Source organism: Oreochromis niloticus, linkage group LG22, assembly GCF_001858045.2.
Source record: "Oreochromis niloticus isolate F11D_XX linkage group LG22, O_niloticus_UMD_NMBU, whole genome shotgun sequence".
NCBI classification, from domain to species: domain Eukaryota; kingdom Metazoa; phylum Chordata; class Actinopteri; order Cichliformes; family Cichlidae; genus Oreochromis; species Oreochromis niloticus.
Genome location: NC_031985.2, coordinates 6,943,726 through 6,971,175, shown reverse-complemented (window position 1 = coordinate 6,971,175; position 27,450 = coordinate 6,943,726). Strand labels below are relative to the sequence as shown.

General features: G+C 37.0%; 2 protein-coding genes and 1 long non-coding RNA gene across 3 annotated transcripts; all 3 read left to right on the top strand.

Moving 5' to 3' along the window:
* Window positions 1–323: 323 nt before the first annotated feature.
* Window positions 324–5,844, top strand: LOC100711084 (major histocompatibility complex class I-related gene protein; the record flags this gene model as incomplete). Its single annotated transcript, XM_025902531.1, has 6 exons — window positions 324–470; window positions 3,883–4,149; window positions 4,593–4,648; window positions 4,811–4,871; window positions 5,024–5,344; window positions 5,759–5,844. Coding segments are annotated over exons 1-6 (837 nt in total), but the record flags the coding sequence as incomplete, so codon positions are not given.
* Window positions 5,845–9,005: 3,161 nt separating this feature from the next.
* On the top strand, window positions 9,006–13,843 carry LOC100710819 (major histocompatibility complex class I-related gene protein-like). The gene is made up of 6 exons (XM_025902526.1): window positions 9,006–9,229; window positions 10,424–10,693; window positions 11,202–11,480; window positions 11,975–12,292; window positions 13,627–13,731; window positions 13,824–13,843. Exons 1-6 carry the CDS (start codon window positions 9,184–9,186, stop codon window positions 13,841–13,843), a joined length of 1,038 nt encoding a protein of 345 aa, XP_025758311.1. The 5' UTR covers window positions 9,006–9,183.
* Window positions 13,844–19,196: 5,353 nt separating this feature from the next.
* Window positions 19,197–21,738, top strand: LOC112843549 (uncharacterized). The gene is made up of 2 exons (XR_003215974.1): window positions 19,197–19,403; window positions 21,313–21,738. It is a non-coding gene; the product is annotated as an uncharacterized LOC112843549 (long non-coding RNA).
* The last annotated feature ends 5,712 nt before the right edge of the window (window positions 21,739–27,450 follow it).

Here is a 27,450-nt window from a genome sequence, read left to right as displayed (position 1 = left end):
TTATTATTTTTTTTACACTGCCGTTATCCAGTCTGTACTTTGCACGTCTGTACAGGTCCAGGGTTAGGAAACAGACAGAAAACATCTCTGCAGACCCCTGCAGACATAAACTGCGCCAATTTCTGCCTTTAGGCAACACTGATGAAAACTGTGAAACAACGCAATGTTAAACCATTCAGTAGTTTGCATAGTTTCATAAGACTTTCTATGTTTTCTTATTTTTACTGCAAATAAAAAAAAGGTTTTGTGTGTAAGACCTGCAGAGTTAAGTGTTTCCATGGTTACAAGCGTGCTAACTGGATAAACTGGAGGAACAGGGGGAGGGACACGGATTGGTCACTTACTGTCGGTGGACGACGACTTGTTGATTCACATTTCTGTAAATAAAAGGAATAATAGTTATGACCTTAAAGATAGAGAAACGATGAAGTTGTGTTTGCTGCTTATCTTCTGTCATAGTTTATTTGCAGGTAAGAAAAATCTTTTATCTCTAACAGCAGTAACCCGACCTTGAGCAGCTTTTACTTTGATTGTACTTTAAAGCACTTTTGACATTTTTAATTGAAGTTTAGGACACAGTTTCTGGAATAATAAGAATATGGAACAGGATAGAATTTTCTTATTAGTAGCTACTGAAAAAAAGGCTTGGTGTATAAGAACTGCAAAGTTAGGCGTTTCCTGTCACATGTACCCTGTTTACTGCTTACTGGAGATTTAGGATGATTTAAGACACACACACACACACACACACACACACAGTAGATAGATGACAGTTTTTCTTGATAACTTTTAGGTTTGCTGTACACTGTAAAATGTAATATTGTGTTTAATTAAAAATATTAAATAGGCTGAACTCAATTTTTATCAATTTGTTATTAGAACTCAATTTAAATAAGTTACCAGTACTTTTTATGCAAAAACGCTGATAAACTCCATTTATTTGAGTTGTCTTAACTTAGAAAAACTAAGTAAGCTGGAAGTTTTCCTTCTCAGTGCGGAAGGATGAAAGATGTGTTTTGAAAATGCCACGTGACTACCGTCCTCCTCCCTCTCGGATCAGTCCGCATGTTCACGGTGCATTTTTTATGGAATATGTTGAGCAAACCTGGAGAAGTGTCAGCTCAAGATATTATTGTTGTCATTGCTGTGGATCTTTACCTGATACACTGACTTGGTGAGTAAATGTTTACTCTTATTCAAACTGATTTTGTGGCTTCTCTTAGTTTAGCACCAGGTTTATAATCTTGCTAGCTAGTTAGCGTTAGCCTAGCGTTGCTGCTGCCGCTGGGCTCATGTTACTTAAAAATTAACACCACAGCCTTAAAAACCTTGTATAAAACTATGTGGTGAAATTTTCTGTTGATTGTTTGAAATAAATAAGTGAGATAAGAGCCCAGACAAAATTCTTCGGGAGGTGCAGCCGTTAGGGGTGGGGTAGGTGTGGGATGTGGGGGGTGGATAACAGAGCTCTCCGAAAACGTGGAAGCAGTTTTGCAAATATGTGATATTTTGATAAATTAAGTAGATATTTGAGCATTACATAGCTACATTGTCGCCTGAAAATATCTTAAAAGGTTATTTTGTGACCCAGAAAGGGTAATCTGGGGAAAAGGAGGATCGCATTTGTCGGCCACGGTTGTCTGAGCCTGTGCATACTTGTAAGCGCGGCAATGGCGGAGGAGCGCCGCTGAAAAACTTATTACTTTTTCTGGGTCACAAAATAAACTTTTAAGATATTTTCAGGCGAGAATGTAGCTGTGTAAATTTCAAATATCTGCTCGATTTATCAAGACATCACATATTTGCAAAAATGCTCCGACGTTTTCGGAGACGTCTATTTTTTTTTCATGCTTTGTGGCAGCTTTAGAACATCTGTGGCATCTATTAATGTCAAATCTAGCCTTTATTTAACAACATAGGCAAACTATATGTTACAATGATTGCACAGCCATTAAGGATCAAATCAGTTTCTGAAAAATGTTCTGTTTTTTCTCCCTCTGCTTGCTTCTTACTGTCTTTGAGGCCGATCGGGACCAGCACTCCTGCTGTTGGACAGAAAGACATCAACTCAGTGGTAAGTATTTTGGTTTTCCAATATATTAGCAACTGTCAGTGACATTTATATTAATCAGGCTGAACTTTAATCATACTTTAGATCAGCCTGTTTTACTTATTGTTTTATTTGTGCTTTGGTTTGGGGAAGTTGTTTCTTCACTGATCTTTTCCTGTCTTCTGTTATTAGACTTGAGATATGACTGCACTATGCTGTTGCTGGTGACCACAGTTAATTCTACAAGACATGCTGTGTAAGTAAACAAACAACAACAGTTTGGTCTGCATTTCTTGAAAGATCACATTCCCCAAACTTAGTTTAGAGGGTCTACACTGTATATAGTGAAGTCTGCAAGTTTTCTAACAGCAAAATCTGTTTTGTGCCCAAAATCATTTTGCACATCATTAGAATGAAAGTTATTGGCCATGTTTGCATAGCCCTTTTTTAAAATGATGCTTTCATGACATTATTGTGTGTTGGGTGGTGGTCAGGGCTATCCAGACTGACAATTTGGGACATTGAATGTCACCTCTCCGGTGGGGAGGGAGCCTGAGATTGTCTAAATTGGAGTCTGTTTTATACCAAATGCAGAAAAAAATGTTTTAAGAAAGCAATTAAGTTCATGTTCCAAAAAATATGATTGTTTGCTTGCAGGACAACAGGAGAGATGAGTCCTCCATCACAGATGGTGTGGTCAGTGAAGATGGTCGCCTGCAGGTTCAAGCTCATTGCATCTCCAACCCACATCCACTGCCACTGTACTTAAGGGAAGTTAAAGACTTTCTTCTGCACCTACATTTGGATCACCTCGATCCATGACAGTCATTCAGGCAGTAATGCCTGGACTGGAAACAAGCCATCCTTAAAATAATACAACATTCCAGCTCATGTGTTGAAATGGAAAACAAATGTGTTGTTTAAATTAGAGACTGCACTTGTGACAGAACAATAAATATTTTATTTTGATTATATAAGTAATGTAAAGTACAAAACAAACTTGTGGTAGGCCTAAACTTATTTTCAGAATAATTAAATCTGAGACTTTGTTTCATTGTAAGATTATAACAGTGATGTCAATATAATTGTTTGTTGTTCAGCAGAACAGTGTCCAGTATGTTGGCTGTTATACTTTGTTGTGTTTGAAAATAAAAGTTGGGCTCATTTTAACATAATTACAAAAAGTGTTGTTAATTATTTTTAATCATATTCAGGTTACCACAAATTGTTTTTTCATTTAGTTGACCTTAACATGTTTGTCAGTAGGTAAACAATTAGTATTGTACAGTCAGAAATATCAAGTTATTGTTAATACTGCGGACTTGCAATGTATAAGTTGTCCTAACAGTCATCTTAAGTAAGCTTTACTTAGTTTTTTTGAGGCAACGAGTTTCCATAATTTTTTTGAGTTCTGGGAACTAACAAGGCTGTACAGTGTACTCAAAATGAGTAAGTTGCCCTAACTTGGTCATCTTACGTAAACTTGATCCAATTTTTTTGAGTTCTGGGAACAAATGAGCTTGTGCAGAGTACTCAAAGTAAATAAGTTGTCCTAACTTAGTCATTTTTAGCTAAGCTTTACTCAATTTTTTTGAGGCAACGAGTTTCCATAATTTTTTTGAGTTCTGGGAACTAATTAGATTTTACAGTGTAAGGAACACCCTCAAACCAGATCAGTGACTTTTATTTTTAATGAAAATAAAAGTATGCTAGACTCATGTGACTGTTACTGTAACGTTATTGAGAATATGTTACCTTAATCATACTGAGTGTATTATGCTAATGTTTATTTTCTTAATTCACTAACATTATAAATATTGTTTGCTCCACAGTGAAACATTCACTGAAGTATTTTGTCACTGGATCCTCTGGAGTCCCAAACATCCCAGAGTTCATGGGTGTAGTGGTGTTTAATGGCATCCAGGCGGGTTACTGTGACAGCAACAACATGACATTAAAACCAAAACAGGACTGGGCGAAGAAAATATTACAAACCAATCGTCAGCAGAAGGAGTGGTACAATCACATGTGTTTCAAGGAAGAGCCAAACTTCTTCAAAAACATGATTTCTAATGTGAAGCAATTCACCAAAAGTGAAGGTGAACCTCAGATCATTTTAAATCATGGGATATATCTAAACAAAACAGACTGATGTGAAAAGCTACATTTTACATTCTGTGCTCCTAAAATTACAAATTTTCAATTTAGAGTTTGCCTTGAAGAATTGTACTTTAACACTTTTTCAGCTTTTTAAAGCTGTTGCTATAATCAAGACATCTGTCACATGACTGATGTGATCAATCAGTTTCTGTGTTTTTTTCCTCCTTTATCGTTTTCTTGTGGTCCTGTGATCTTCACATCAGGCCTGCCTTTAAAAGCTGCAGTGTTCCAGTTAGTTAATGCTAATAAAAATGATGATGACCATCTAATTATTGGACTTGAATTATGAGCACAACTCAAACCTTTGAAAATAGCAGTGCTTAACACAAGGTGCAATATATAACAGCTCTTTGCGATCGCTGTTTTCTGTCTGTCTCTTCAGGTGTCCATGTTTTACAGAGGATAGGCGGCTGTGAACGTGATGAAAACACTGGTGAGGTGACTGGCTTAGTACACTTTGGTTATAACGCAGAAGACTTTCTTGAATTCAATCTGGAGACACTGACATGGATCGCACTGAAACCAGAGGCTGACATTATTAAACAGGAATGGGATGCTGACAGAGTTCGAACTAAACACAATGAAAACTTCCTCACTCAGATTTGTCCAGAGTGGCTGAAGACCTATGTGGACAGTGCAAAAAGCCCCCTACAGAAATCAGGTACAATCACATGACCTGATACACTTTAAATGTTATTTTTATGAGAGTGATTTCGGGCAGATATTTTCTTCATATGTCCCGATTCAATTCCTCCACCTTTATTCTTCTTTCCCATGTTATTCCATGCATTCTCCATGCCCCCCCCCCTCCAGTTCTTCCCTCAGTGTCTCTCCTCCAGAAGACTCCCTCCTCTCCAGTCAGCTGCCACACTACAGGTTTCTATCCTGACAGAGCCGTGATGTTCTGGAGGAAAGATGGCGAGGAGCTTCATGAGGGTGTGGATCCTGGAGAGATTCTCCCCAACAGTGATGAGACCTTCCAGATGAGTGTTGATCTGAATGTTTCATCCATCACACCTGAAGACTGGAGAAGATACGACTGTGTGTTTCAGCTCTCTGATGGTGAAGACGACATCATCACCAGTTTGAATAAAACATTGATCAGAACCAACTGGGTTGAAAACATTACAAAAGGTGAGGGAAAATCATTTGATTCGTTTTGTTTGCTTGTACTCTGGATTCTTGATATTGTGGTATTTGAATGTTTTATCCTGTTTTTGTTTGGGCCTCAAGCAGAATCTAAATAAAATTCAAAATTCAACAGTGTCTCTAATCCATAAAACCATTGGCTATTTATTTTTGGCCTTTCAATCAGGGAACATAATAGGTGTTAAAAGTCAGCCACATAATTTTAGTGTGTCCGCTCTGCTGAACTGAAATATGTCATGGTATATGAGTCTGAGAAATTATGCTGTATTTACTTCCCCTCAAATCCCCCCTGGGATTTATATTAGAACTAGAATAATACTACATGATGGATGGATGTACTTCTACTCTAACCTGCTTCTTATACACATTTTATCTGGTTTGTTTGTTTTGACTGAGCAGAGAGGTCCTCACACATGATGATTATTCCTGCTGTGGTTGTTTCTGTTGTTTTCGTCGTCATTGGATTTGGTGTTTTCAAAAAGAAGAGAGGTGAGATATTCAGATGAGCTGAGCTAATACTCTGATACAAACTGCAAAACAGAATTTCTCTGGCATTCTGAAATATTTCTTCCCTTTCTATTTCCAGAAAGAAAAAGTGAACATAGTAAGTAAACTATTTTTCTTATTACTCTGTATTAATAGTGTTGCATATAAAAGCAACTCCAACAGCAGTGTGAGTAACACTGTGTTTTGGACTTTACAGCTTCGGGCGACATCTATGGACTCTCAGAGGGACTGAATCCAGAGACCCCGTGAACAAACACAGCACCCTATAGCCCAATATACACACCAACACATACACAAGTAACAAGCAGAGAAGATTGTTGATCATTTCATTATTTTTTATTGATAACAGTTCTTTAATTTCTGGTATTTCTGTCCAGCGTGAGTATTCAGTTGTTTTCGAAGAGGTTAAACCTGAATCTGCTTTTACTAAATAATCCTAAACACTTTCTCCTGCAACAATATAAATTCTGGCTGATATAACAGAATTTGCTCTACATGTATTATGATCATACCTGTCAAACAGGAACCTGGTGCACAGCTGTCAGCAAGATCATTCAAAATACAGTATATCTCACCAATGATATGGAGATGACACACAGTTATAGATGTTTACTTCATCAGTCCCAGCTGTTTTAATCATTGGTCTCAAAATTGAAAATAAGCTTGGTTTGTTGTCAAAATAAATATTGCTTTCATGTTTCATTAAAAAAAAGACATCTTTATCATTTCTGTCTGTCTCACCTTGACTGCTGTAAATCACTTTATGCTGGCTTCACTCAGACACAGACTGCAGCTTCTACCTGAAATTTGCAAAGCAGTGAGAGATTTGAATATGTCACTGCAATAGCTGTTGAACTACACTGGCTATGAGTTATTTTTAAAGCATGCTGTGGTTATTTCAAGGTCTCTGTTTGATGACCAGAGGAGATGGACCATTTACCAACAGCACTCCCAAACTGATTAAACTAATTCAGATCAAACTGACTCCATCAATAGTGTTTCATAAATTTCTTCTTATTTATTTTTTTGTTTTTAATCTGTTTTGTGTGTGTGTGTGTGTGTGTGTGTGTGTGTGTGTGTGTGTGTGTATGTGTGTGTGCTTTCGGTGTGTTGGAAATTTTGTCATTGTTGTAGTTCTGTAAAATCTTCAATTTATCCATAGTCACTGTCTCATTAACAGCTATTCATCCTGTGGACTCCTGAGAGAGACCAGATATGCAGAACCAGTACAGTTGTGGATGGTTAAACAAAGAACAGGTCAATCCTGCTCCAAACCCTAAATATTTACTATATAAACAATGCTCATGTTATAAAAAGAAGGAAAAATTGCCCTTATTATTGTTCCAGGTCTTTATGGACAGTATCCAGTCCACTGCCAGCTACTGTATACAAGTCATAACCAACAACCTTGCATATGTTGGTGTTATTTTCCTGCTACTCGGGTCATACAAGTCTTTGGTCTTAAAGGAAGATGATCCGTCTGTTGACTAAATAAACAACAGCTAAACTCAAAATAAAGTGATCCCTTTCATAGCATCTCAAAGAGCACTCTGTCCCATAAGTTTGTGTCATTGCCTGTTTTTCTTTAAGTCTTAAAATTCTAATGCATTTGACCCTTATTACAAAAAACATCACACTGCCCTTACATTTACTGATGAGAGGGATCTGCAAAGCTGGACTTCGGGTCACTCATGACATAGTGGCATACTGTGTAGTGTCCCAGGACCAAACCTCCGGGTGCTGGGACATAGCATATTCTTGTGTGGGACACCAAAATGTGGAGAAGGACAAGTCCATCCTGTCACTCCTTCATCAGTCTTCAGATGTGCCAGAGCTGGAGTCCAGCTGGTCTCTTTCTGCCTCTGTGACTGACATGGACGAGTCCTCAGAGGAGGCTGGAGAGCAGTTTTCTCTCTCATAGTGCACAATCATTTCCAGAGTCTGCTCTATGCTGCACAGTCTAGTTTTACTTTAGTTCTTGCTCCCAGGATAGCTTCTGTAGCTTTGAAAGGTTAGCATCATTTATTAGTATTAAACTAGTTTATAATTCAAAGAATGGCCTTCTAAGAGAAAATAAGTTAGACATCACACACACACACACACACACACTCGTTTTCATATCTTAGTGAGGACATCTCATTCACATAATACTTTCCCTAGCCGCTTACCCTAACCTTAACCATCAAAAATGAACGCCTAATCCTAACCCTCAGCCTAAACCTAATCATAACCTAATTGTAATCCTGACACTCAAACCACATTTTGAGCCTCAAAAATGCCTTCAGAATCGTGGGAACAGGCATTTTGTCCCCAAAAGTGACTGTTGGTCCCAAGAGTATAGTAGCATGCCAATTTTCTGTCCTCACAAAGATGTCTAAACATGTACACACACACACACACACACACACACACACACACACGTACACACACACACACACACACACACACACACACACACACTTCAGTAACAAGATACCCTTGCAGTGAAAAAGTGCGGAATTGTGCAAGCTGCTATGAATAATAAAAACAAGAAGCGTCATGGCGGACGAACATATAAACTGAAAGCACGTAGTGCAGAATAAAGTCATAATATAAAGGAATGCATTAACTGACATTTTTTGTCCTTAGAATCAAATGTGCCGCTTTTGTGTAGCTTAGACATTTTAGTCTAATTTAAGGAACTGGGGTAAGTCTAACATATTATAAAAAAGAATATCATCAGGCAAATATTAACTTATTTTAGCATAGCAAAAATGGCCCGAAAATGGGAGGGAATTGGGGTCTTTCGCGATCCTATCTTTTCCGTTATGGAGATGTATTATGTATTCTTTTCTTTTTTTTTTAATTGACATCATATACATTCATATTAAATTAAGTAGCACAAATGGACAAACAGCTGTGTCAGTGAGGGGAATTTAATTCTGGCCTGAATAGTATTAACGTTTTGTATTGTGACTTTTCACTGGATCACTCGTGTCTGCAGGCTGACAATACTGCACCAAATGTTACATTGACAGGAATAATACATAATAGATATCCTAACAGTCTCCGGAACTCTGGTTTCCTAATGTTCATATAGAGACAATAAGATTTCTCGCATATTAAAAGACTTATTTTTATAACAGGAATTAGGCTTATTTAAATCATCAAAGCTTCTTCTTCCAGTTTCAATTTATGGCAGGTTATTAATTCCATATCGGTGGGCATGCAACATAGAAGGAGAGGGGGGGAATCTGAACCTTGTACTCTGTCAGGCTTTCAAAAGCAACGTCCACCAAATTCACGGTTACCAATGCTGCTTTCAGGATAACGAGGAAATGAAGTTATTTTTGCTGTTTTTCTTCTGCCGTGATTTATTTGCAGGTAAGAAAAACTTAAAATTTAAAGCTGTGACAGCAGGCTCACCTGACCTCGAGCAGCGTGTTTACTTTCGTTTTAATTTAATAAGTAAGCGTTAATGATTAGCGTGATCCTAATGAAGTACATTTTTATATTCACTCTGTGGAATAATAATGATACAAAACAGGATCAAAACCAATTTATCAGACGTGGATCAACTATGGGGTTTTATTGGCACTGTAGCGTTTTTTCTCCCCCCTTCTCCTTCAAGCTCGGGTCCTACCAGAGGTCGGCGAGCTTGAAAGTCCTTTGCTCTTCCTAGGATTATATGTCAGACGAAATGCAGCTGATAACGAAATGCAGCTGATAACATCATCAACACCATTAGTGTTTCATTTTAATGTCTAAATCTTAAAATATGTAAAATAGACTTTAATAAGTTCCATGTTGCCCGAAAACCCCCGCATTTATACACATTAGACATTATCTTCATTAACACAGATATCTGATATCTTGTGTTCTTCTATAGCACAGCTGTTACACATATAATATTTGTGTTTAATAGTGGAAAAGTAATAACAATAGCTGTAATAATACAGCTCTCCTCTGGATAGCTCCTCACACATTTCTAACAAATGAGTTTACCTGTATAAAAAAACCATACTGATTTTTCTTCAGCATCATTCTTCTTCTCTCATTCATCTTACCTGCCACTCCGTTTTCAGTGAGAACAACATGTAAAACTGTCGCTTACACTGTATTAATTTCGTTTGGCCACGTGGCCTCATCTGGTCAATATTTAAGCCACTAATATGAGTTCTTCTTTTATGTAATCATTGAAATAAACTAACTGCATCTGTGTATACACATTAGCACACTTCTGGTAGACGACTCAAAGACTCGCAAGTGCATCATCGTGCTAATTTGGTCTGTCAGTCACAAAACTGACACTGCATCTGTTTAATGAGCTGAAACAGCAGTTTTTGTTTTGACTGGACCGTATTACATTTGGCACTCGTTGTCTAGATATACTGATTGGGTCTTTATTTAATCCATGAAATACTCTTAAAGTAACAACTGAATTTTAAATGATCAACCTAAATAGAATAATGTTTTTTTGTCCTCACTTAGAAAAAACAAAGTGGACCACACCTCTGTTAGGCTGCTGACATTGTTTGCACATTTTTAACTATAAACCAATATTGTTTTGTCTCACAGCAAAACACTCACTGAAGCATGTGGCCACTGGATCGTCAGGAGTCACAAACATATCAGAGTTTTTGAGTGAAATGGTGTTTGATGGCATTCAGGCGGGTTACTGTGACAGCAGGAACAAAATACTAGAACCAAGACAGGACTGGGCAAAGAAAATATTAGATGACAACCCCGAGCAGCTGAAGTCTTTGACTGTACAGTGTTTTGTGACTCTGCCAAACTTATTCCAAGCCTGGATTTTTGGTTTACAGCAGCAATTTAACCAACCTGGAGGTAAAGTATTTCCTGTTATGCTTCATGTCAGATCATTATAAAACATTAGATATACCAAAGCAAAACAAGACTTTATAACAAAAAGTTTTTTGTTAATCATGAAAGATTTCAAGTTTTAATTTCGTTGGCCTGTTTCTTATTTGAGACCTTAAAGCCATCATAAAAATACAAAAGTTTGTGTTAAAAAATGTTAAGATTTCAATTTTACTTATTTTAACAATAATAATATAATATAATATAATAATAACAGTCTTAAGAAAATATACTTATCTCTATCTTCACATTCTTCTAAGATGACTCCTCTGCTGAATCATTTTCTTTCTCTTGTCCTTCTAAACCTTTTTGTTTTAAACACAAATAACCAGACGTTAATTTGAATCTGCAATGTTTTTCAATTGATTAAATTATTCAACTATTAATAACCAATCTTGGAGAATAGCAATGCCTCATACAGTGAACAACATTAATGCAGTTCACTGCAGTCTTTGTTTTCTTTCTGTTTCTTCAGGCATCCACATGTTACAGAGTATAAGTGGCTGTGAATGGGATGAAAGCACTGGAGAGATGATCAACTTTTTACGGTATGCTTACAACGGAGAAGACTTTCTTGAATTTGATATGAAGACATTAACGTGGATCGCACTGAAACCAGAGGCTGTCAATACCAAACAGAGATGGGACACTGACGAAAATAGAATAAAATACACTGTCAAGTTCCTCAGTACGACTTGTCCAAAGTGGCTGAAGAGGTCTTTGGAAAGTGGGAAACGTTCCCTGCAGAGAACAGGTACAATCACATAACCAGATGTAGTTTCATGGATGCTGTGGTGTTTATTTTATGTTGCATCGTTTTCTAATAATACAGGTCTCTTTTAAAAGAAAATGGCAGAAAAGTTCAAGCTGATTTCATATTTAATGATTTAGAAAGTAACTGAAACTGGGCTGGATCTCCTGTACATTTGTAAGATTTTATCAACACTTCCAATTTAACGTTTGATCAGAAACATTTTCAGGCACAAGTAGAATTTTCAAACGACATGCATCAGCAATCACACTGTTTTTTCTTTTCTATTTATTGTTTAATTTTCCCAGATACATTTTTGTCTTGTATGTATGACAGTGTTTTGACTGATGATGCTCTAATGTGTCATTTTTTTTGTCAAATAAATGTCTGCAATTATTTATTAGATGTTATCAAGATGCTTTAACATTGTCAGATTTGGAAAAATGAAACCCTTCTTTTTATCTTTTTGATATTTTCTTCTCTTTCTTTCTCTCCAGTTCTTCCCTCAGTGTCTCTCCTCCAGAAGTCTTCGTCCTCTCCAGTCAGCTGCCACGCTACAGGTTTCTACCCTCAAAGAGCCGTGATGTTCTGGAGGAAAGATGGAGAGGAGATTCATGATGGTGTGGATCCTGGAGAGATCCTGCCCAACAATGATGAGACCTTCCAGATGAATGTTGATCTGAATGTTTCAGTCAGACCAGAAGACTGGAGCAAATACGACTGTGTGTTTCAGCTCTCTGACGGCGATGACATCATCACCAAACTGGATAAAAAAGTGATCAGAACCAACTGTGGAAAAATAATACCTGTCATAGGTGAGAGAAACATTTTGTTTGCTGTCTCGAATATAATGCTTGACCTTTTTGTCCTATATTTAATCCCAGGAGGAACAGCTGTCACTGTGGGGAAAATGAATGTCTTAATTTTTTTAATTATTGTATATTACAATCATTTTCTCTTTTTTATTGTAAATATAAACTGTTACTGTTATTATTATTAAGAAACCCATTTTCGCAAAAGTTTCAAATCAGGTTAATTTACATAGTGCCAAATCAGAATAAAAGTCACCTCAAGGTGCTTTATACTTTTAGTTAAAGACCCTGCAGCATTCTGAAGAAAACTCCAGCAATCAAACTACTGTCTATAAGCAACACTTGATGACAGTAGGAAGGAAAAACTACATTTTAACAGCCTCAACTGGTTTGGGGTGAGGGAAAGAGAAAAGAGAAAAAAGAGAGCATGAAGCAGATAAATCACAGACTAAGGTAGAAAGAAGAGAACAATGTGATGACATGTTACAGTGATATGTAAAGACGTGGGGAGTTAAGAGTAAACTCGGTGTATCACAGTGTATCACATGACGTCCGGGAACAATCTGAACCTATAGCAGCATAACTAAAGGAGGTATAAGGTCACCTGATCTAGCCCTGACTATCAGCTTTATCAAAAGCAGAGTTAGTGTCTGTCTCCTGAATCCAAACTGGGAGCTGGTTCCACAGAAGAGGGGCCTGAAAGCTGAAGGCTCTGCCTCCCATTCTACTTGTAAATACTATAGAGAGAATGTTATGAGAGAAATATTGTTTCTCTTTCTCATCTCTGTCAGTATTCTCACTGTAGCTTTTTAAAGCTTTTTAGGAAATATTTAGGGGAAATTGATAATAATGAATGACAGTAATCCGGCCGAGAAGAATTTAATCTATGAACTAGTTTTTTAGGATCACTCAGAGAGATGTTTCTCATTTTAGCAATATTGTACACACTACATATTACTTTAATATGAACACTGAAGGATATATCCTGTTCAAAAATGACTCAGAGATTTTTCAGCAAAGCCATCCAGACCAGATATCTGGTTAGAAGATTTTTACAGCCAAATGCAAGCTTCTATGTTTTTAAGATATGCTGTCAGTTTAAGTTACAGATTTGTATCAAATATGTGACAAATTACTCTTCATTTACCTAAACAAACTGAAATCTATCAGATAGATTCAAAACACTCAAAACAGACCAAATGGTCAGTTAGCTGTTTTACAACTACTCTTCCAGGATATTTTAAATATTACTTTATTTTAATATTACTCGTAAATATGTTTATTCTAACCTGCTTCATCTGCAGATTTGATCTTGTTTGTCTGTTTTTACTGAGCAGAGAATCCCTCTGACAGGATGATCTCCATCATTGCTGCAGTGGTTGTTCCAATTCTTCTCATCCTTTTTGCTGTTGTTGGATTTGCTGTTTACAAAAAGAGGAAAGGTCAGAGAATCAAAGGAGCTGAGTTTATCAATGAACCAGGACCAGCAGTGCATGGTTTTGTTATATTATTTCTTTGGTATTGTTTATATTAGACACTTTTATTGTAATGTAGAACAAATGCCTGAAATGATTTCTTTTCTTTTTATTTCAGGCAGAAACTCAACTTCACCTTGTAAGTACAACTTGTTTTACTCTGATATACAGTTTATGTATTTTATAAAGAATACCAGTGATTTTTCTTCTTTGGAAATAACAGTGCCTGGCAACACTGCTGAACTGTTGGAGAAACTGAAACAAGATCCACATATACAAATATTGGACCCAGAAAACAGTGTTCAAATCTCCAGTTAAACGAACACATAGAAGGTGTTTTTTAAATAGTTTGTTTATGTGAACTTTACCTTTGGTGGAAAAACGTTTTTCTCTTTTTGTGTTATAATCCAAAGGATGTTCAGTCATTCACGTCAAACAGTTTTCATGTTTCACTATATGTTAACTGTTCTGTCTATAAATAATTTACTTGCACCATTTTGGTTATTCATTTATTCAGCAGAGAAGGTCAATAAGTAACCACCTCCTTCATCACGTTGGTTTCTTTCATTATATTTTTCATGACTGGAGATGTGGCTTATAATAACAGCAACAACAAAAAGTAATACAATAAAATGAGGTAAAATACTTACATTTATTTAATTTTATTTAGTTTTTTCTTTCAACTCTGCTATTTATTAGAAATGTTAAAGTTTAAACTGTTTTCTTCATGGAGTTATATTCTCATTTAAATAATTCCTTTTTAATGGTATTACAAACGTAGCAACAGGTGCTATACGTCTATTTCTTTATGAATCACACACACTGCTGTTTTCTGTTGACCATTGTTTAGTTTAAAAATGCTGAGAATTGTTAGGTTTTCTAACATAAAGAGACACTGAGGTCCATCCACTGTCTATGAGAGAAACATGCTTTTGAAAATAAAACCCACTGACATGGAATAGATTTGTTTAACAGTGTAAAGATCAAACTGGATGACATCTACTCCCAGATAATGAGTGTAATACAGTTACATAGTGAGTGAAGTAAAGTTAAAATATTATAAATTCTATTTATAATCTTTAATTCTATTTAGAGTAAAATTCATGTTACATGGAACATCATCAAGATATGACAATGATAACAGAGGCCAGTAGGTGTCACTGTAGAGTCAGGTGTCAGATTGCATCAAAACCTCAAAACAATTCTGGCAGTTGCTGAAAGTTTTCTTAAAAACTCTGAAAACTGATAGATATTTGAAAATACATCTCAAAGTAACGGAGAAACATGTATGCTTAGGCCAAATCTGTGACATGTCAGTGGCAAATAAAAAGTTAACACAATTAACTGAACAGCAGTTAGATATTTTGGAGAGAAGTAACTTATTAATAAATTCCTGAAACTGGCACAGTCTATCACAAGAAACTCATTGAGGCTGCATAACAGACCTGCATAATTCTGTTATGGAACTATTAAGATACTGTATTTATTTTAAAAAATAAGTACACATTTTTGCATTTACTAGTTGATTTCTTTTTTATTTTCCTTTTGTAAATGAATGTGTATTTCCTAAAAAAGAGACAGTGGGAGAGAGAAATTTGACAGGTTTCTGTTAAAAAAAAATATGTAAAAAGATTTAACACTTGATTTGGTGCATAAAGTTTGCTACTTTGTAAACTGTCTTGATGAGTTGTTTCTTATCTCATGTGTTAAAACCACATCTATGTTACGTCTGGAACTTTTTCTCTCAACCAAGAATGTTTTTAGTAACATTTGCAAACTGTACAAAAGATCACCTTCCCAAAAGACATAGTCATGAGAGTGCTTATCAAACCAGTGTACCTCCTCTCATAAAAGGTTAAGAAAATGAGTGGTTTGATTGTTTCTATATGTATCTGACAAAATAAATAAATAAAAAGGACTATCGGGAAGTGACAAAGTCTGGGTGAGTGGGAATAAGGATATAACCAATGGTGGAATGCTAGAAGGTTGATTGACAATGGTCCGTATTTGAAGCAACTCATTTTCAGTTAGAATGAGGAAACAGATCCTCCAGGAGTCATGGAGGTTTGTTAAAGATATCATCACTTTCAGGGTAATAGACACTGGATCTGAACTGGACATTTTGGCTGGAAAGTGAAATATAATAGATAATCCATGCAGAAAAGTAGAGCTCACTGACTTGACGAAATAGGTGTAAATAAAAGGAGCGCTCTGTGCAGGGGCGGATCTAGAGAAATTTTCTTAGGGTGGCATGAGGGTGGCAAAGAAATCAAATGGGGTGGCAAAATCAAAGCCTTTTTTTTCCAAACACATATGCAGGTGGTTACATATGGTTAAAATAATTCAAATGCAGTAAGTATACACGTTTTTCATATAAAGTCTATAACTTAATTATTGTCTGTAGCCCACATAATTACACACTTTAGTTACATAAAACATGTGAGTTTTTATTTTATGTACTGTATAGCCTGTATAATAAAACAACATGGGGCGGTTCATTTACAAACACAAGTCTAACTTAAGTTTCACACAGTTTTTTGTTAGAAAACAATCACATTGTTACAGCTTAAATTACACAAAATGTCAGAAATCTGCACTGTCATGAACAAAAATTTAAACCTAATTTTTCATGATTTGTTGGATTAACCCACTGAGGTCTGAAATACAACCGGCCATTTTTGACTCCTTTTGAGTTCATGTTTGTATTTCACCCTCAAATTGTTTCATTTTATTTTTTCCCCCTTGCCTTGTTTGGTATCATTCTTTTCAGCTCAACTGAATTTAGTTGTTTCTTCACTGACATACTGCATTAGTATTACTGTAAAAAAAACCACAGACATGTTGAGTAATTTTTTATAACTTGAAATGCAAATATAAATTGTACATTTTGTAAACATATACAACTATTTATCTAAAAATGCAGCCAATACACCTGCCGTTTTTTTCATTTTGTACAACCATTTAAAAATATTACTAAAACTAAAATGAGAGAACAATCAGGTTTCGCAATAAGATGCCCCACAAATGATGTGTGCCAGTAAAAAAAAGTTTGTCCACCAAAAGACAGGAGAACAGCACAGGGACAAACCTGCAGGCCTGACAACAGGAGGTGTATCACTCCGCTGGTTTTCTACTTAGTGACAGTGTTTACGTTGCAAATGTGCCTCTGTGACATTCATTAGTGCCCTCACTGACACACAAAACAAAACGACTACACAACAGAACAACTACACAAGACAACACAACACACTAAGTATACACTCCACACTAAACGTCACAAATCTCCCACATCTAAAAACTCTCTCTCTCCCCCTCTCTCTCTCTCTCTCGCTCGCTCTGTCTCGCTGCCGTTACCGTCACTCCCAAAACTCTCCCCTCTTCCTAAACAACAAAATCCCACGTGTTGACTTTTTTTTTTAAATTGGTCGACATGGTACATTTTTCCACCGATAGGAAAGAGGTGGCTTCTTTCCCTTTCTTTACTGTTTTCGCGCTGTCCTTAGAAAACGCTTAAAACACACACACACAAAAACGTGACGACAGTATTTAGAAAAAAAGCGTGGCTTATATATATTATCACAACTCTGGATTTACTGGCCTTTAATTAAAATTTTAAAACTTTGAAGTCCGAACTTTCAATGTGGGCTGAAATAGAGACTCAGCGTGGCTGCAGCTTGTTGCTATGTCAGCTTACATCAGTCATGTGATTTGGAGGTGCAGCATGTCTGTGGACCACAGAGGGTTAATAACACTCACCTTCCTTCCATTTCCAGAGTGTAACATCCAACCACCTGTGTAAAATCCAAAATTCCCATGGTGTTGTTCAAAATGTGCTCTGGCACAATCATAAGCATCGCTTGCTACTGAAAACAAGAAAAAAGCCGGTCCTGCTATGGGCTGAACCATTTGTTAATGGTGGTGGTGGTGGTGGGGGGGGACACTATGCATTATATTCAGTTTTTACCATTTATATTCACTGTTGACTGTAACTACGCTCAAACTGTTAATGGTATCTTATTTTAATAAACAACACTGTGGCGCGGCTGCCCCTCTGTTGGTCTTCCTTGGTCTCTTGTGTTCTGGGGGCCTCTGGATGTCTGGAGTTTTGATCTCCTCCATACCTGCTTCATGCCCTGGAGGTCGGGGCAGTGGCCCCCCACACCCTCTAGCAGATCATTACACGAAGGAACCTTTTAAAAACAAGCGGGTTCATGCTCACAGGTGTACACACGGGTGATCACACACACAAACTACACCCTTTTTGGCTCCTACCTCAAAGCACACTGTGCGCTGTCGATCTCACGTGCTGCACCATAATATTTAATATTTAGTATTTACTGTCATATTCCCATATATCATTGTGATCTTGTTTATTACTCTTGTCTTCTTCTGCTTGCTTTCTTTTTTCTTTCTCAACAGGTGATCCAGGTGATCGATATGTATTTTTTTTTTGTCTGCTTATTCTGTTGGTTTTTGTTTTTTGCCCTTTTTCCCCGTCCCTCTTCTCAGGTTTTTTTTTTTTTTCAACTTTTGGAGGTTTTGCCTATTATATTTTCATATTACATTACATTTAGTTTTTAAACCAAAACAATGATATTATTTCTTTATGAAGAAAAAAGTGCTGAACTGATACTACATTTTTAGAAACAATTTTATGCACGCTCGTCGCTTAGCATGTATGTCAGGGACAGGATAAAAGAGAGAAAACAACCTACACTTATAAATGTATATGTGTCTATATAATTAGGACTTTTCCTGTGAAAGGAACAGGAAGACGCCCTTATCCCACACGCACTGAACCTAACGGGTTTCCGGTAACGGTACATCGAGAGTAAACAAGATACAAGATAAGGACAGGATGACTTCATTCTCGCGGCTTCTTTTTTATTCTGTTTCATCTGCAGGTAATAAAACCTTTTGAATCTTTGAGCTTTTCACATCTGCAGCGCGTTTACTTTAACGTTGTGTTAGTCTGACCTTTGTTAACTGAATTTCCACACCCACGTTCAGGAATAATAACCGAATCCTCTTCTTATAGATTTAAACTTAGTTTTTATTGCTAATATTCTCTCACAGTTGGTCATTGCTCACACTTGAAATAACTAAAAATAACTACAGGAGTTATATTTTTCCTACTTTTTGGATATTTTATTTATCTAATCTTATAAAATATTAAAATGCTTGTTTCACAGTGAAACACTCGCCGATAAATTACTTCACTTGATCTGCTGGAAACCAAACGTCACAGAGTTTGTGGGTGTTGCTGTGGTTGAGGCAGTTTAATTGAAGTGGTACAAACGTGAGTGCTTTAACATTCAGCCAAGCGCCTACAGAGCGCGGATTATTAGTTTGAAACAGCAGTTCAACCAAAGTGAAGGTTACGGTATTTATTTATTTTATTTTCTGTGAATATGAGGAAAGCACTGGAGAGAAGTCTGGCTTTTTGAAGTCTGGCTTTATTGGACTGGATCTGAAGACACTGTCGTGGGCTTCACTGAAACCAGAGGCTGACGCTACCAAACAGAGCTGGGATGCTGACAGTAATAAAACAAAGATAAATGAAGTCTTCCTGACTGACATCTGTCCAGAGCGGCTGAAGATGTTTTTGGGCAGTGGGAACAGCTCCCTGCAGAGAACAGGTAGAACCACATGACCTCATGAATGCAGTGGTGTTTATTTTATGTTGAGTTATCTTTCTAACAACACAGTTATCTTTTAAAGGACAAAGCTTTGAGGCTAATTTTGTATTTAATGATTTTGAAGGTAAATGAAAGAAGAAGAAGCTGTGTGCAAACACTGCTGTACTGCTACATTATGGACAATTATAGTTTCACATTTTTATCAGTAAGTTTGACACAAGACACAAATAAGGAAACAGAAATTTGTGGTGCGATGTTACTTATAGTGTTCTAATAATCAAGACCAGGTGACCAGCACACACAGCATTATGGACACTCGTGGTTTTCTCCAGTTTTAACCTTATAACATATATTCTTTATAGTTCTACACTAAGTCTATGGATATCTATCCACTGGGTAGTTTTTATCCTTTATTTGTAGGTAAGGGGCTTCTCTGAAAAAGTTAGATATTCATAACTGATAATCAGTTATTTGCATGGGCAGAAAAATGTCAAGCTTCAACAAAAGAAACAAAAAAACAAACTCAAATGCAGACCTGAACTGAGAAAACAGGAGCTCTGATGAAAGCTGATCAGAACAAACTAATGCCGAAAAAGAATCTAGAAAAGAACAAAGACTATGGAGTCGACTACTGGCTCAAATCAAAGTCAAAACAGACAAACTGATAACTGTCACAGGAAGAGACACATCTGCATGCACACACAGAGCTGATTGGACACAGGTGAAACCAGGGAGGAAAAGTAAAGCCATGAGAAGAAGAAGAAGCTCAGAACGAGTTGATCTGTGTCTTTGTGGATCCAGATAGAGTGTATGATAGATCATATGACAGATGGAACCAGGCAGGAGTCTCTGTGGGTTGGGATATTTGCAAATAATGTTGTGATCTAGACAGAATATACATGTGTGAATGAGGGGGAGGCAGGTAGAAAGAGGCAGAGTGGAGTGGGTGGAGACGAGTGTCAGGAGCATAACAGCAAGAGTGAAAGAGAAGGTTTACAAACTGGCGGTGAGACATGCTATGAGGTATGGTTTGGAGACAGTGGCATTAACGAAAAGACAGGAGGCAAAGCTGAAGATGTTAAGATGTTCAGAATGGACAAAATTAAAAATGAATGCCTCAGAGGGGTAGCTCAGCTCAAGCAGGGCAGTTTGGAGATGAAGCTAAAGAGGCGAAGCTGAAATGGTTTGGACGTGTGCACAGGAGGGATAGAGGATATTTTAAGATGAAGGATGTTAAATGTGAAGCTGCCTGGCAGAAGGAGAAGAGGAAGACCACAGAGGAGCCTCATGGATGTAGTGAAGGACACGCAGAGGGTTGGTGTGACAGAGAGGTGAGACTAAAGTAGATAATCTGCTGTTGGGCCCCGAAAGGAGAGGAACTGAAAGAGTTCTTCAGCGTTTTCCAAACAGTGTATTCTCCAACTTTTCTTTTAGCTTCAGCTGCTGGTGGATGGATTTACATTATTTTATATGAATGTTTGTGATTAAAAGAATGATTTTACATGAACTGAACCCATGTGTTTGCATTTAGTGCATTCATGAGTACAAAATTTCAATCCGTGCAGTAGTTACTGATAATATCTCCATGTTTCTAAAGTTGCATTTAGTTTAGATTGTGCCATGATACATCTGTATCCAGCTGCTAATAAGCTGGTGACACTCACTCTGTTTTGAATTACAGATTTAGTTTTGATTTTCACATCTTTGAGTTCATATCAGTTATTTTCTGCTGCTGCAGCCATGTTTTTCATCTAACATGTAGATGACACTTGTTTCACTGTCAATGTTTCTTTTTCTTATTGAAGTTCTTGTTTATTCTCATCTTCTTTCCTTACCTGTTTTTCCTTTCTCATTATTATTTCTTCCATCCATTCTCACTCTCTCACTTTCCCACCCTCCTTCTCTCCAGTTCCTCCTTCAGTGTCTCTCCTCCAGAGGACTCCCTCCTCTCTAGTCAGCTGCCACGCTACAGGTTTCTACCCAGACAGAGCCGTGATGTTCTGGAGGAAAGATGGAGAGGAGATCGATGAAGTTGTGCCCCACAGAGAGACCCTCCCCAACAATGATGGGAGCTTCCAGATGAGTGTTGATCTGAATGTTTTATCAGTCAGACCAGGAGCAGATACGAGTGTGTGTTTCAGGTCTCTGATTTCAAGAAGAACATTCTCACCAAAGTTTTTGTTTGGAATCCAAGAATAGCAGCTGTTACTACTGAATAACTAATGGAGATGCTTATAGACAAGAAGAAACAAATTCAGTGCTTGTATATATAAAGTTATAACTGTTTTTTTTATTCCAAAAATGCAAGATATCAATGTTATTAGTATTCTTAAAATGAATCCAGTTTAAATTTCAGGTTCACAGTTTATACCAGGGGTGTCAAACTTATGACCCATGGGCCACATCTGGCCTGTGATACAATTATATCCACCCCATGAGATAATTTCATCTGAATTATTAATAAACCCGTCGACATGTGGGAGACGAATCTTCAGCCCTTGAGAATCCATGCAGGCAGGAGTGGGAGATTATTTTAATGGGCACACCATGCGGCCAATAACATACAAAGACAGACTGGGATCATACCATGTGAAAGAAGGAAGCGGGGTAGATGTTCTGAGAACAGCAAGTGTAGTGGTAGGCCAGGTACACAGAGAGATGGGGTTTAAACGCAAACGTGTCAGGAAAAAGTGAAAAAAAAACAAGCAAAAACATGAAATGAGCAGCACCTCAATGACACTCAATGATATTGGAAACTGCAAAGCTGAGTGCAGAATTTATAAGACTAGGAGCTGGCTAAAGTGATATCTGATTTTATTTTTAGCCATTTTCCTTTGTAGAGGACAAAAGGTTTCAAACTTGTCCAGGCCTTAAAACTCATCTGTGCTCTCCCTGGTAAATGGATAAAAATAATGCTTTTATGAAAACAGAGAATAACAATATCTTCCTTGGAAAAAAAATAAATTTTCAGTTCAGTATTGAATATTACACAAAATATATACAGAATGTCTTTGAATGGCAGAGGTGCAGATATGTGTGCATGTAGCACAGAGCCATGGCTCTCACAGGCCGGAATGTGTGCTTGAAGTCATTTATAGTTCTTAACTTGTTTGGTCTGCTGCTCACCACACACAAGCAAAAGGAGAAATTTTGGATTTTTATCTGTAATTTCATAAGTTTTACACATTTTCCAGATAAAAACCTCCCTTATGACCATTTATACTACAAAAAGTACGTAGGCAGTTAACAGTTTAATCAAAAATAGGTTTCTGTTTTTCTCTTTCTATTATAGAAATGTCTGTTTTTTATGACTACAGTTATAAAAAAAGTAATGTGAGACATTTATTTCTTACAATTTAACTCCAAAGATTCGTACTAACAGATTTCTTTCTTTGTCACGGCAGCCTTTTCTTTATCATGTAGAAAAACAGTTAGATATGTAACTTCTTTACACTGACAGGAAGGTGACTATAACTGGTTCGGCCCACTTAAGGTCAAAGTGGGCTGTATGTGGCCGGCAATGTAAAATGAATTTGACACGACTGTTTTAGACCATCCATCCCTGAAAAGGACTGAGTGGAACGTCAATATATCAAAATTCCTCAGAGGGAAGCACAGAAATAATTAACCTGAAGTGAAATTTCACTCTTCTCATATGTGAGCAGAGAGCGTGAAACAGAAAGTCCAGCTGAACAGAGAAAGTTGATAACTGCTGCTGGGTGTGTGGGGTGTTTTTTTTCAAGCTAACAAACACAAATAAAGCCTGGCTGTGTTCTGCTGTAATATACCCCACCTGATAATCTAATACAGACTACAAAACTGAACTTGAGGTGACTTTTGTTGTGATTTGGCGCTATATAAATAAAATTGAATTGAATTGAATTGAATTGAATTGAACTTATCTGGGATTTTAAATTGTTTTTTCTTCTTTTTATTTCAGAAAAACACTTTGCACCACTCTGATCTGTGCATTTAAAAAAATGAAAAAGTTTGATACATATTTTATATAAAAGTTAGTCCAGGACTAACGGTGTGTTCTGTACCTTACAGCTGCTGTCAACATCTGTGAACTCTCTGAGGGACTGAATGGACACGGCAGATAAACAAGCACAGTGCCTCAGAGTATACATGAGTATACACACCTCCAGCTAAGCAACTTAAGAGCAAAGATTGTTGTTCATTTTGTTCTTTATATTAATGTCAGTGCTACTTTTCTCATATTCTTCTGATGTGATGCATGTGTCATTCAATTATTTCTGAAAAAGAGAAAACCTGAATCGGAATTTCTAAACTGCGGTTTTTATGCAGTTTTTAGGTGATTAAAGGGGTGTATTTCTGTTCAGTTAATTTCTTCACAGAGACAGAGGCCTCCTGAAGGACTTCTACACTATCCACTAACACTAAGCTCTACTTTCATTGTATTCTTACCTGTGACACAGGAACCTTCATTTTTATGAAGGTAAATATATATTCGTCAGTTGCTCATTTTAACTGTGGTTTTCCTGTGAATATATGTTGTTGTGATTGTATGTATCACCAGTCATAGCAGGAGAGCTACGGCCGTCTTCGGTTCATCAGTCCTAGCTGATGTTCTGAAATTCTTAAGAATTTTGTTTTGTTTTATTTCTTTTTATCTGTGAAGTATTTTATTAGGCATTAATAAGCATTAAGAGTTAAAGGGAATGCTTTATAAATAAGGAATTTTGAGGAGCATCCTGGAATAATTCATAGTGCAAGAATTTATTAATTATATATTCATTATACCTCTTCATTTTCATTTACCTTCAATTGCACATTAAGAGAAAGGATTCCGACTGTTGGTCCTGGAAAAGAGTAGGTTCTTACTGACTTTGTCTGAATATTCCTCATTGTGATATTATTGATGGCTTACGAGCAGGGGCGTTACCAGAATCTTGAAACAGTGGGGTCTTAGGCCAGCCCTGAAATCTCTTGAATTGTCACTCAGTAGCAGCATTTTAAGGTTATTTACTAATTTTTTCAATTAAATTAATATTAAATGTCAAACACTGTGTGCTACCTAAAGCTTGAAGTCAGTCTGGCTGTGTTTCCCATAATGATAGTAAAATAAACAATCAGTGCAATATGACTTCTTCATCATTGTTAATTTTTTTCCCTTTCTTTTTATTAAATGTTAACGAGTCAGTCATCTGCAAGATTACATGTTGACATGTTGATAGCATTAATTTATTTATTTTACTTTTGAAATCCCTTTTAAAAGCCCAGGGTTCAGTTCTGAATCATAGAGCAGTTTCATGAGACACCAAACAAACAGGAAAGATGAAGAAGAGATTAGCATCAAAACAACAAGACAGGGGTGGTGCAGTTTTAATGAGGTATTTATGGCACAATAAAAGCAGATAGATCGGCAAGTTTAAAAACTGAACATCACCATGAACATGTTAGACCACCTGGTAAAAATGACAAACACCAACTCATCTCTGAATACGTCCACTGAAACTCCCGGAAACCCAGCAGGTGTGACATCACTGTGCAGAAGGTGATAAAAGACCCTCCCATCTATTCCAGCATATATACCCAACATTAAGCCCCAGGAGCCTCCTCGTACTAAAGCTGAATTGCAGCAAATGCTGAAGAATGGAGAAAGAGCAGCAGAATCCAAGAGAGAAGAAGCTGTAGAAGAAAGTAAATCCTTCAGTCTGAAGAGGTGAAGTCCTCCAGTGGCTCCACAAAAGTTTTATTGTAACTTTTTGTGATAACTCCACAGCAGACTGGTCCATGTTTCAGTGCTTTTCAGCATGCTTTATTTTTTCACACGGTTGCTGTACAACCCTTGGCTGCAGCTTTACAGCTCACAGCTTGACACATTACCAACAACAACAACATTCTAATGACAGCACAGACTTTTAAGCCGGCTAGGCGTGTTTGAGGTGCTGCGCAGGTGAATCCATCCCCCCTGCAGTGGCACCGCAGACCATGTATATTTTCTCTCTTCTGTTCCAAACTGCCTTGATAACATTTTTATTATTTAAAAAGTCAGGTATTATCTCAAAACCCTTTTAAAACCAGTGATGATGACATGACCACAATAAATGCAATTATTTGTAAATGTAATTATTTCTTTTTAAATTTAAGACAAGCTAAGAGAAGTGCTTTATAAAAAAATAAAAATGTGTTTTATATTGGAATATTTCCTGTTCTTTACTTTAAATGTGTGGATGGATGTATTAATTCTATATTTATAAGATCTTCAGATAACTTAAGGGAAAAATACTCTTTCATTTTGTAGCTACCATCAGGCCGGGGTCTTTCTGTGTGGAGTTTGCAGGTTCTCCTCATGTTTGTGTGGGTACTCCTACTTCCTCCCACAGTCCAATTGGTAACTCTAAATTGCCCATGGTGTGAGTGTGAATTTGTTGGCCCTGTGACAGACTGGTGACCTGTCCCAGGTGTACCCTGCCTTTTGCCCTAAGACAGCTGGGATAGGCTCCAGCAACCCCACGACCCTGACAAGGATAAATGGAAAAGAATGGATGGATGTATATCAATTAGTTTCCGAGAGTGATTTAACCCTTTCATGCATGAATTATGACAATCTTATTAAGTTTTTTTTTCATAGGTATTTTTATTCATCTTTAGGCATGAAAAAAAGATTTTGGAACTTGATTTTTTTTTAAACTTGATTTTCAAAGAGTTTTTTTACATGTCAACTTAAATGGGCAACATACGTTTTGACTTATGAATTTGACAAACGAATGAATAATATACACTGTGTGTTGTGTTTATGTGCAAGTATACCATCAACACTGACACAAATACAAGAAAACAGCCTTTGAATAGCTGTCCACTGTAGTGACCACTATGCGTGAAAGCAGGCACGTGCAGAGGGGGGGGCGGAAGGGGCTTGAGCACCCGCCCCTTTCCTGATGGGTGCCCAAAGTGCCCTTTTGTTGAGGCAATTTTTTTTTTAAATGTTTAATAATTTTTTTTTAAATGTGTGTGTGCGTGTGGAGTCCTGTCTGTGCCCCTCAACAATAATATTTAACTATTAATCACATTTTTGCTAAATAAAAGGATCTGGCTTGCATCAGTCACATGATCACCATTAACCAATGATCGCCCTTGACGGCAGAACGCGCTGGTTACGAGCCGGGAACGAGCTCACAAAGTGCACGCGCATTTTTTGCGGTCCGGAGCTGTAGGAGAAACACAAATTAACTCAGAGACGCAGACTGATGCGACAAAACCAGTAAGTAGGTGTACAGCGCACACTGTAGTCTAAAGCACACAGGAGTATTAGCTTATCACGTACACGTTGGTAAGCTGTCTTGTGGCAACTGACGAACTGAAACAAATGAGCGTGCTGTGTGTGCAACAGCGCGACAAACTTTACCTGTCCTTTTATTAACTGCACAAGTAGTGCTGGTCATAGCTGCTGGCTCACTGGGTAAGGCTGTCATGGATCTGTAGCTCTGTCCACCGTTTTAGGGAACATATTTAGTTTTAAAGTAAGTTACAGGGCTTTTCCTGCCTTTCTGGAGGGATTATATTTCACTTAAAACGATCTAATATGCATGTCCACATAATAATGGATTATTATAATTATAATATTTTAAAAAACACGCTGTATTTTAAAGAACATACATTAAGAAACAGATTATATTAGATTTATATTTTAAATAAGACAAAATGCTGATTTTACAGCAGCAAAATTATTGTATCTCTACAGTTAAAAAATGTAATAAGCTTTCTGCCTGCACAGAGTGGATAGTGAAACAAATGGAATCATCATAAATACATTATTATAAATTTATTACTTTTTTCCCCTCATTGCTTTATTATTGTAGCTCTAGTAATAAATAATAAGGGAAGGATTCTGGATCAGCACCATGATGGAAACTTGTGCCCACAGTATATACAGTATTCTGAAGAAGGTCTAAAATGTCACTGTGTGTGCATGCATGTGTGTGTTTTATGTATATGGATTTTTGAATTATTACTCATAATATAACATTGTCCAGACATGGCTGGTAAGGACATGAGGAGGAAACAGTAGGAGCTGTGTGAG